The sequence below is a fragment of the Thamnophis sirtalis genome, unplaced genomic scaffold, assembly GCF_051295495.1.
Source record: "Thamnophis sirtalis isolate CommonGarterSnake01/CBP01778 unplaced genomic scaffold, rThaSir2_p1.2 scaffold_15, whole genome shotgun sequence".
Taxonomy (NCBI): Eukaryota; Metazoa; Chordata; class Lepidosauria; order Squamata; family Natricidae; genus Thamnophis; species Thamnophis sirtalis.
Genome location: NW_028261395.1, coordinates 34,222,246 through 34,234,204, shown reverse-complemented (window position 1 = coordinate 34,234,204; position 11,959 = coordinate 34,222,246). Strand labels below are relative to the sequence as shown.

At 44.6% G+C, this 11,959-nt stretch overlaps 1 protein-coding gene across 1 annotated transcript; it reads left to right on the top strand.

Moving 5' to 3' along the window:
* Positions 1 to 7,512: 7,512 nt before the first annotated feature.
* On the top strand, positions 7,513 to 11,632 carry CHST3 (carbohydrate sulfotransferase 3). The gene is made up of 2 exons (XM_087701849.1): positions 7,513 to 7,728; positions 10,127 to 11,632. Exons 1-2 carry the CDS (start codon positions 7,592 to 7,594, stop codon positions 11,364 to 11,366), a joined length of 1,377 nt encoding a protein of 458 aa, XP_087557975.1. The 5' UTR covers positions 7,513 to 7,591; the 3' UTR covers positions 11,367 to 11,632.
* Positions 11,633 to 11,959: the final 327 nt, after the last annotated feature.

Here is an 11,959-nt window from a genome sequence, read left to right as displayed (position 1 = left end):
TATAAATGTAGCCAAGTAACAAAATAATACAGTACATTCATTTCTACTAATACTATAAAGGTAAAGGTTCTCCTCGCACATATGTGCTAGTCGTTCCTGACTCTAGGCGGCGGTGCTCATCTCCATTTCAAAGCCGAAGAGCCAGTGCTGTCCAAAAACGTCCCCGTGGTCATGTGGCCAGCATGACTAAATGCTGAAGGTGTGGCGCGGGAAGGGTACTGTAAAATCTCCATTCCCTCCCCGCCCCAGAGCAAGGTTACTGCAAAATCCCCATTCCCCCCCCCATCAGCTGGGACTCAGGAGGCAGAGAATAAATGTGGGCGGGGCCAGTCAGAGGTGGTATTTACCGGTTCTCGAACTACTCAATTTTCCAAAACTGGTCAGAACCTGCTGAATACCACCTCTGACCCTCACTCCCCCTCAACCCCCCTTCTTCTAAAGAGAGAGAGAGAGAGAGAAAAGACCAACACTGCTTGTTTGTTTTAAGGCAAAGAAATGAAGACAAGAGAAAATGTTTTTTCCCCCCAGAATTCATATTCCTCACTCTCATGTCCATTACATCCACACCTGCGTCCTATCTCTACATATGACCCTTCCTCTGATCCCCAGGGCCTCCACTGTACATACATTCCATCATCTGAGCCTTCGGTGAATTCAAGAAAGCAAGTCTGATTTCATTGCAGGCACTAGCATTGTACAATTTCAATTCAATTTATTGTGTGGTCGGAGACCAGCATGAATAATAAACAGATTTAAGTCAGAGTTGAAATGCATTTATAAAGCAAGCTAACATTTATAAGTGAGATCCAGGGTACGGCCTATATTAAATGATAATGTAAATACTAAAATTATATTAAATATGGTAAACATGTAAAATGAAAAGTATCTAAAAGTGTTAATATTGACAAAGTAAAATATCTAAAATGTAAATAGATTATAATTTCATGGAATGCATTGTGGGACACTTAACTAGGTTAAGCCAATGCCACAGTTTAACAAGCCAAAGAACTAAGACTATGGGCAATTATAGCTCCTTTACATTCTGTGGACTTCAACTCCCAGAATTCCTGAGCCAGCCATGTACAAGCAGGCTAGCTGGGTCAGGAATTCTGGGAGTTGAAGTCCACAGGTTGTAAAGGGACCATAGTTGCCCACCCATAGACTAAGACAGAGTTTTTCAAACTTGGCAACTTTAAAACTTGTGGACTTCAATTCCCAGAGTTGAAGTCCACAAGCCTTAAAGTTGCTAAGTTTGAAGCCCTCTGCTAGCTGCTATCCTTAGTCTCAGACTAAGCTCATCAATAATGGAGCTCTAAGAATGCCAGATGGTCAATGGGCATGTTCTCGGTTTCAAAATGTCTGGCTTTTCTTCCTCCTACCAAAGACCTTCTGGGGTTCTTCACAGGAAGGGAGAAAGGAAGGAAGGAAGGAAGACGAGGAGAAGGGAGGGAAGGAAGGGAGAAAGAGGGAAGGGAAAGTGAATGAGATGGATGGATGGAGAGAAAAAAGAGAGGAAAGAAGGACCACAAACCTGGCACTAGACGCAGCTTCAGAGAATGGTTTGAAACAGCACAGCAATCCAGGCTGGAAGGGACCTCAGAGGTCATCTAGTCTAACCCCCTGCTCCAGCAGGAAACCTTATATCATCTTGGTTATTTTGGTGCCTCTAACACAGAAGAGAAATCCCCAGAAATCCCCAGGCATTGCCAATCTCTCCCCCCCCCCAAGTAAAAAAAAAAACCTAGAGCAAAAACTTCATGCAGTGTTAAAAAGAATAGAAAAGGAGGCTGCTGTTTAATGGACTGCTAAATTGGCAAAATGGATGATTAAATTGGCCACACCCACCCCATCACATGACCACCAAGCCACCAAGCTGGCTGGAGAATTCTGGGAGTTGAAGTCCACAAATCTTAAAGTTGCCAAGTTTGGGGACCCCTGGACTAAGATCTGCTCCAAACAAAGAATTTGAGAAATCCAGTCCCATGGAGTCAGAGCTCTTGAGGGGGAAAAAAGACCCTGTTTGGCCTTTTCAAGGGCATGTATCTTCATTTCAATATGCCAACTTTTCAGTTTATATATTGTCCACATTAGAAGGCTGTCTCTTTAAGCCTTCCATCAAGCAAGGGTTAAATCCTGGGAAGAACGATTTGGCTATATAGACGCAAAAGCTTTCACTGCACTCTTGAGTTTGTTGGAGCAAAATGCCCCCCCTGGAAGGTAATTCAATACTAGCTCATTGTGTCTCTTTGGCAAGATAGCAAATTTAATATTCTTAGGGCTGATCTTTTTTTTCTTCTTTAAATGTGCTAATTAATATAGCTAACAAGAATCAGTTTGTTTTCTTTTGCTACTTTTTAAAAGTTGGTCAGGTGTCAAAATATGCTGGACCAGCATTGGTTCTGCCATATAATATTGCCTGTTTCTCCATTCGGGGAGCTGCTTTAAGGAAAGATGAAGGCAATTTGATTCTTATAGCAGCAACATCCTTTTTTTAAAAAAAAAACATATTTTTATTGTACATTTTTCTTCATAATACATCACATTTCCAGTATTGCAACGGTTAGTGTACTGGCTTTATTCAATCCTTTTTCAGTACACATAGTTTTATACCCCCTGATTATAACCAATATTCTCTTAATCGTACATTTATAGTCTCTTTTAAATACATAATGAAGCTATAAGCATTATTTTCATAATTGTACCATAACATTCTATATATTTATCTCTCTCCTTTCCCCTTTCTACTGCCTTCTCCTCCCTTTTCCTCTTCTCTCCCTCTTCTCTCTCCTTCCCTCTCTCCTACTCCTCTCCCCTCATCCATTCCCTTCTCTCCTTTTCCCTCTCTACTTCCCTCTTCTTCTTTCTCCTTCCTTCTCCTCTTTCCTCGACTTTTCTCCCCTCCTCTCCTTCGCCCCACTCCGATCTATTCCACTTCCGTCTCTCCCTTCATCTCTCCCTTCCCTTTCCTTTCATCGTTCTCCTTATTATATATAAATTTACATTTCCCTGCACAGTACAATGTATTTTCCAAGTATCGTCTCTTTCAAATACCGTCTTTCTCCGAAAATAAGACAGGGTCTTATTTTCTTTCGACCCCCGAAATAAGCACTTGGCCTTTTTGGGGGGGGGGGAATCTTATTATTTTTGAGGTTCAGGAGGCGGTAAGCATGGTCACCTCATGGCTGCTGCTGTGTTGCAATATTTTTGGGGAGGGCTTATCTTTGGGGGAGGGCTTATTTTAGCACATCCGCTCAAAAGCCCGATTGGGCTTCCTATCGGGGGAGGTCTTATTTTCAGGGAAACAGGGTATAACCATATATTTTCTTGGAATTGCATTTAAAGAAAGCACACTTAATATGATTTTTTAAAACATACATAGTATTGTACGTCATAATAGTATCTATTAATTTCTATGGTTATACCTGAGGACATCCTTTTTTTTCCCAGGTTGCCTGAAAGCCTGAGGAAAAAAAAATGAGGGCCCTTCATGAATGGTTGAGAGCAGCGTGTGGAAGATCTGAAATATGTAATTGCTAAAGTGTACACCGTTGTCTTAATTAACCACGGTTTTATCACGCCTAATGAATTTGATCAGCCATGATGGCAGCGCCAGAGCTTTGATTCTCAGAAAATTAATGAGAAAAACAGTCTCCCAAATGACAGAAGAGAGAGGAAAGCAAAGGGGATCAGGTTACAGTGTTGTATTATTGTGTTGCTGTAATGTTCGTTCATTCATTCATTCATTCATTCATTCATTCATTCATTCATTCATTCATTCATTCATTCATTCATTCATTCATTATATTTCTATGCCACCCTTTTCCCCGAAGGGGACTCAGGGCGGCTCACAACCCAAGTCAAGGGGGGGGTACAAATAAGGAAAAGAAAAAAACACGAAACAAAACAATACCACAATTTAAAAGCACACAACAACCATACCATTCGAGGGGGGACAAAAGTTCATTAGCCCCAGGCCTGTCGGAACAGCCAGGTTTTAAGGGCTTTGCGGAAGGCCTGGAGGGTGATGAGGGTTCAAATCTCCACGGGGAGCTCGTTCCAGAGGGCCGGAGCAGCCACAGAGAAGGCCCTCCTCCGGGTGGTCGCCAGTCGGCATTGGCCAGTGGATGGAATTCGGAGGAGGCCTAATCTGTGGGATCTGATCGGTCTATTGGAGGTAATTGGCAGCAGGTGGTCTCTCAAGTACCCAGGTCCAATACCATGAAGGGCTTTATAAGTGACGACTAGCGCCTTGAAGCGTATCCGAAGACCAATAGGCAGCCAGTGCAGCTCGCGGAGGATAGGTGTAACGTGGGTGTACCGAGGTGCACCCACAATCGCTCGCGCGGCTGCATTCTGGACAAGCTGAAGTCTCCGAATGCTCTTCAAGGGCTGCCCCATGTAGAGCACGTTCAGAACTGTCTATATCTATAAAATAATAAACATGTGAGGGGAAAGTGTGGGCTAAATGTTTTTGATAAGCTAATTTTCTCTTTGCAAGAGGGATTTTTTTTTAATGTAAGAAGAACAATTTGACAACTTGCTTAGCCAGCAAGATTGGCATACAAGTGGTCCTTGACTTATGACCATTCACTTAATAAATGTTATAAATGTTTGAAATTATGACTGACCTCTCTGGGTGTATTTATAACCCAGATTCAAACTTCTGGCAAATCCTGCCTTGCCCTGTTGAACTTGAGGGGACTCAGCAACTGACCTGCATTTACAGCTGTTTGCAGCAGTCTGCCTTTACAATGATCACATTTTATGATATTTTTGCAAAAAACCAACATTTATTTCTGGGTTTGGTTTTTTTTGCAAAAACATGATGTAACAAACCCTGGGTTCACTTAATGACCACGTTGTTTGCTTAACTGCAGCATTTGCTTCATGATGATGTGAAAAAAAGTTGCAAAATCAGGTTTTTGAGGTGATCTGAATTATGACCAGGATGGGCAGGTTTCATTATGGTCAGAACTCAAGGACTATCTGTACTTTGGTTTTGTTGTTTTATGCTGCTTAACTCTGAATTGCAAAGAAATAAAATTGTATTTTTGGGATGCCTAAATCAAGGACATGCCCCACAGACATCTTCAAAATGAAATCCTAACCATCAAAAGAGCTAGACAAGACCACTGTTTTCTGCACCCAGAAGTTAAGATATATGCACAACACTAAGTCAAAATGTGGTTGGTTTGTGGCTTAGCATACTGTGTCACACCCACCCTTGTGATACACAAGGCATGGTTTGTGGCTTGACGGTGTGAACTCTGACACTGTAAATCAGTGAACATACAGCATGACCACAGGGATAGTTTCATAGTCATAGTACCACTAGATCAGGGGTGGTATTGACTTACCTTCCCTACGGGTTCACAAATGTGAGCACGCACATGTGCTTTTGGTGAAAATAGGGGCTACATGGGATGCCGTAGAGCCGGGGCAAGTGGGCGGGGCCACCCGCGATTTCCGCTACTGTTTTGGGCGAACCAATCCGAACCAGTAGAATACCACCTCTGCACTAGATACTGCACTGGTGAGACCACATTTGAAATACTGCGTCCAGTTCTGGTCACCACGATACAAAAAAGATATTAATACCCTAAAAAGGGTGCAGAGAAGAGCAACAAAGATGATTAGGGCTCTGGAGGCTAAACTATACAGTGAATGATTGAGGAAACAAGGGAGTTCACTCCATCTTTTGTCTAGTCTTAACGGAGAGAAGGACCAAGGGTGATAGATAGCAGTCATCTAGTACTTGAGGGGCTGACACAGAGAAGATGGAGTCTACCTATTCTCCAAAGCATCTGAGAACAGGACAAGACATAACATAGAAGGTCATTAAAGAGAGTTTTTCCCCATTTTTTAAAACACAAATATCATTTTTGAAACATTTCCACATCAGTTATACTCTTTTTATCCGTACATGTATACCTTTATATCTATATATCTCGATCTCTATCTTTACATCTATCTATCTATTTATCTATCTATCTATCTATCCATCCATCCATCCATCCATCCATCCATCCATCCAAATGGAAAAAAAACTGTTTAATAAAAACATTTTAAAAAATAAATAGAGAGATCCAACCTGGATCTAAAAAGAAATTTCCTGACAGTGAGAATAATTATTCAGTTGAATAGCTTGCCTCTAGAAGTTATGGGTGCTCCATCACTGGAGGTTTTCAAGAAGAGAAGGGGCAGTCATTTTGTCCAAAATGCATGAGCAAGGGGTTGCACTAGAACAGCGGTTCTCAACCTGTGGGTCGTGACCCCTTTGGGGGTTGAACGACCTTTTCACAGGGGTCACTAAGACCATTGGAACTCTAAACTTTAGACTCCCCGTTGTGTTTCTCGAAATTCCCCGTGGATGGGCTCCGGAGTCATTGCCGGCTGCGCAGAGCATCGCCACGGCTCCACACCGTGGAAAACATAGGTGCACACACACACACCATACAATTACAGCCTCGGAGACTTTGTAATGGCGGGAACTTGTTCTCACTCACCTGGGCTTCTGCAGAAGCTGCCCTCCGAAGCTCTCCAAAGCCCTCCGAGGGTACTGCCAGGTACTTTTAAGAGTGAGTGATTAAGTGAGTGAGTGAGTGAGACAGACAGACCAGGGGTGGGTTGCTCCCTTTTCTCTGGTTTGAATGTGAGCGGGCGAGCAGGCGGTTTAGTGGCCCGCCTTTTTTGCTAGTTCGGGCGGGTGAAGAAAGGAGGCATGAAACAGTCGAGGGCGAAGGTGCTCCCCTTCGCCCTTGGTGGCAGGGGTGATTTATCACAAGCCTCCTTTCTTTCTCTGCCTGCCCGAAGGAGGTGCTGGCCCAAACCGCTCACTCGCCCGCATTCAAGCCAGCCCGCCCCCTCCTGTCTTTTGGCATGGGCTCTCTGGAGGGGGAAGGGGGTTCTTTCCAAAGACTGGCTTTTTTCCTTCCCTCCTATGGCTGGAAAACAGACATTTTCACACCGGTGGCAGAAACACAATCCTAGGCAGTCAGTTCCGGCTCTCCCTTCCCCAAGCATGTCCCGTTGCTGCTGGAGCCGCTTTTGCTGAATCCGGCGCGGCAGCGATGGCAAGAAGCGGCTACCAGCGAAGCTCTCAGCGATGGCAAGAGTCCTGCATATCAGATATTTTCATTATGATTCATAACAGTAGCAAAATTACAGTTATAGAGTAGCAACGAAAATAATTTTATGGTTGGGGGGTCACCACAACATGAAGAACTGTATTAAAGGGTTGCGGCATTAGGAAGGTTGAGAACCACTGCACTAGAAGATCTATAAGGTCCTTCTCAATCCTGTTATTCTGTGTTCTGTAGCAGTGTGAACGCAAATCACAGCTTACTATAATGGGTGAACCCAGCAATTATCCAAGAAAAGGCTTGAATCTATCTATGAATTTATTTATTTGTCCCTTAGCCTAAAGGGAAGACATTCATTCTATCTTCTCTTCCTTTCTGCAGGATAGCTTCTCCTGAAGAAGATAAGACACTGCTTTCCATATTGCCCAAGAACCACAGGACAGAGTTTCATTTCTCCTCTGTGAGGGAATTTTTCGCTGGCAGGCTCTTGAAAAATACATTCTTTTCCCATGGATAAAATTCTCACATTGTCTCAAGATGTCTGGGAGCTACTTCACCGCCTGAGGATGAAGAGCAAGTACGCCATTCTTCTGGTCTTTGTGGTAGCCCTTGTCATAATTGAGAAGGAGAACAACATCATCTCAAGGTAGGGGGGGGGAGGAAAAGAGGCTGTGTTGGAAAAGAGGCTTTCTTGGCCTTGTTCTCTGGCCTTCAGGCTGTACATGGTATCTTACCGAGCTTGCCACTCCCAACTTGCTATCACCAGTTCGCCAGTCTTTTGGAACCAGGTAAATATTAATATTACCCAGTCTGAATTAAGTTGCATCTTTATTCACAAATGCAGCCAGATGATTCTCTTAAGCATGGACTGAGATCTATTATCAGTCAATAATCAGAGGTGGGATTCAGCCGGTTTGGACCGGTTCGGGCAAACCAGATACTAATTTTACATCTGGTTCGCGGAACCAGTAGTTGCAGGGACTGGTTGGCCCCACCCATCCCTCCCTTTCAGGAGTCTCCATGCAGCCCGTTTTGGATGCCAGGTAAGTGCAGGACCTGTGTTGAAGCTCTGGTGAAAAATAGGCATCCCAGAAGTTTTGGAAGTCTGGAAACGGGCCCGGGGGAGGCCATTTTTACCATATTGGAGGCTCGAGGAAAGCCTCCAGAGCCAAGGTAGGCGAAAATCCCCCCCCCCCCATGGTGAAGGAGGCTGAGCAGGCCACACCCACATGGCCACGCCCAACCAGCAACCAGGCGGAGAACCGGTTTCTAAAATTTTTGAATCCCACCCCTGGCAATAAGGCTTTATTCCTCAAGCCAAAGGGAATGAAAATGAATGCGCGCATACTCACTAACCAATGAATAAAATATAAATTGAATGTAATATAGAAGCTGAATAAATAAATAAATCACCTGTACACAACAGTCTCATCTGGCTGAGATCACGTATCACAAGCATGAATGGTTAAATAAGCCATATTTGATAGGATTTTCTAACAAAGCTGTGGGTTAAAAGGACAAGTCCTACCACAGTTAGAAATTAATCAACATTAAGCTACCTAGGTTAGACATTGGAGGTCTCTACCTGAAGAAGTAATTGGTTTTTTTTTTTAAAGAATAAAACTTGTAAGTATTTATATTATTTTTCTGTGTAGTATATATCTTGATTTTTTTTGTTCAGGTTCTATGAGTGAATACATAAATTTACTATCTAATTTGGCAGGAATCTATCTGCAATATTAATGCCAGCGATGGCGAACCTTTTAGATACTGAGTGCCCAAACTGCGTGCGCATGCCCATACTGAAAGGTGTGGATGCATGGACATGTGCGGACATGCACGCATGCGCAGCAGAGACCGGTGGGAGGCGGGGCATACTAACACCGGCAGCGCAACAAGAGGTAAGATCTTTTTCTTTTGTGAGCTTCTACTTCGTCGTTTGCAGTGAAACAGAAGCTCACGAAAGAAACGCCATGGAGATCTGACCTGGGGCGATGGGGCAAGTGCTAGCAGAGAGGGCTCTGCATGGCATAGGTTCCCCTCAAACGTAATATTGAGCATCCAAATTACTAAAACTCAGAGGCATTGTGGTAAATCATTTATAGCAATAGCAATAGCAATAGCAGTTAGACTTATATACCGCTTCATAGGGCTTTCAGCCCTCTCTAAGCGGTTTACAGAGTCAGCATATTATAGCAATATAGCAATAGCAGTAGACTTATATACCGCTTCATAGGCCTTTCAGGCCTCTCTAAGCGGTTTACAGAGAGTCAGCATATTGCCCCCAACAATCTGGGTCCTCATTTTACCCACCTCGGAAGGATGGAAGGCTGAGTCAACCCTGAGCCAGTGAGATTTGAACCGCTGACCTGCTGATCTAGCAGTAGCCTGCAGTGTTGCATTTAACCACTGCGCCACCTTGGCTCTTTGCCCCCAACAACAATCTGGGTTCTCATTTTACCCACCTCGGAAGGATGGAAGGTTGAGTCAACCCTGAGCCAGTGATACCGTCTTATGATACCAGGACTGAGCTTATGGTACCAGGACTGAATGTTTAGGCTATTTATACGATCAGAAGCAATAATAATTAATATATTCTAATTACAAGTAAGTAAAGGAAAAGTATTTTCATACTTTCTTGCTTCTACTGACATTAAAGAACATTAAAATTTGTAAGGCTACAAGATGGTCCGTGCAGGGCAGTCACGTAGGACAGGGGTCTGCAACCTTGTCAGCTTTAAACCTGGAGGACTTCAACTCCCAGAATTCCCCAGCCAGTTGGTTGAGGTTGAGAAGGTTGAGAAACACTGATCTAACTCTAGGATGTGCTAAGTTCCTTGCAGGCCAGAGAGATCCTGTGGAAGATTGAGTATCTTCTTCAGCAGATGATTGAGAGGGGAAGATGATGATTCTGAAGATAGAAGAGAAGAACCTGGCTTGGATTACGAAACCCGTTCTATCCATCTCAGAATAACATGCCTGCTGTCTTTTTTAAATATCACTGCTGTTCTTGGCCCTGATGATTTTATTCTTTCTCTTCACAGAGTTTCAGACAAACTGAAGCAGTCACCACAGTCCCTGCTGGAAGCCAACAGCACCGATTCCGGGTTGATGCTGCCTGAGAATGGCTCCCTCTTGTCACTCAGCGCACTGGATCTTGCCTTCTCCCAGCTTAAGGACAGGTTGCAGAACATCACTTTGCAGCTCGGTGGGACTCTCCTGGCCCCCACTCAAAGGACACGGAAACATGTTCTCCTCATGGCCACCACCCGTACCGGATCTTCCTTCGTAGGGGAATTCTTCAACCAGCAGGGCAACATTTTCTACCTCTTCGAACCCCTGTGGCATATAGAAAGGACCGTATCTTTCGAATCGGGCAGCGCAAATGCGGTGGCCTCGGCCCTTGTCTACAGAGATGTTCTGAAGCAGCTCTTCCTCTGCGACCTTTACATTTTGGAAAACTTCATCGTCCCGTTCCCCGAGGATCACCTGACTCGGTTTCTCTTTCGGCGGGGTTCAAGCCGCTCGCTGTGCGAGGAGCCCGTTTGCACCCCTTTTGTCAAGAAGGTCTTTGAGAAGTACCACTGCAAGAGCCGTCGCTGCGGCCCCCTGAATGTGACTCTGGCCATGGAGGCCTGCCTGCGGAAGGAACACATGGCCCTTAAGGCGGTCCGAATCCGACAGCTAGAATTCTTGCGCCCGTTAGTCGAAGACCCCCGCCTGGACCTGAGGATAATTCAGTTGGTGCGGGATCCTCGGGCGGTGCTGGCCTCCCGCATGGTGGCTTTTTCGGGTAAGTATGAAACCTGGAAGAAGTGGGCTAACGAAAGGGTGGCCACCCTTAACGCGGATGAAGTCCAGAGATTGAGGGGCAATTGTGAAAGCATCCGACTGTCGGCTGAACTTGGTTTGAAGCAGCCATCATGGCTCCAGGGTCGCTACATGCTGGTCCGCTATGAGGACATTGCCAGGTCTCCTCTCCAGAAAGCCCAGGAGATGTACAAATTCACCGGCATCGCTCTCACCACGCAGGTGGAGGACTGGATCCGGAAAAACACACAGGCCCCTGAAGATAGCAACGGCGTCTACTCCACCCAGAAAAACTCCTCCGAACAGTTTGAGAAGTGGCGATTCAGCATCCCCTTCAAACTGGCACAGGTGGTCCAGAACGTCTGCACACCAGCCATGAAACTCTTTGGCTACAAGTTGGCCAACAGTGCCGAGACTCTTACCAACAGATCCATCAGCTTGCTGGAAGAGAGGAGGAACTTCTGGGTCACGTAAAGGTTTGCCTTCATTGGTGGATTTTTTTCTCTCCAGTCATAGCATTCTTTGAATTGAGAAGAAAGTGAATGCAAGAATATGTATATTGAGGAAGGAACACATGGGCAGGAAATGTTGGGGGATAGGTTGCTTCCACTGGTCTTGAGCATTCAAGCAAAGAGCTTTTGGCTTTATCTGGAAGCAAGCATCACTTGCTAGCATATTTGACACTTCCAGGTGGATTTTAATGGGACCACAACACTTGACACAAGGAAGTATTCTGAGGATTACACCTTGTGTCCCAGTTTCCCTACCTCATGTCCACATGCTTTCTGTCGGAGATGTTGTCTCTCACCTTCACCAAACGTCCAAAGAGAGTGAATGTTTTATATTTAAAAATAAATTTATCACTTGGAAGAAAAACCATGGGCTTTTTGACTTGCAGAAAACCTGCGAGAGAAGCAGAATGTTGCACTGATCTCGTCTAAGGCAGCCTTAAAGAATCTGTCAACCAGATATTTGGGAAGGGAAGGAAAGAAAAGCTATTTAGCACCACTGACAGCGAGAAAGCTGCTCCATGTATAGACAGAGCGTGTTTTGTACACGTTTTTCCC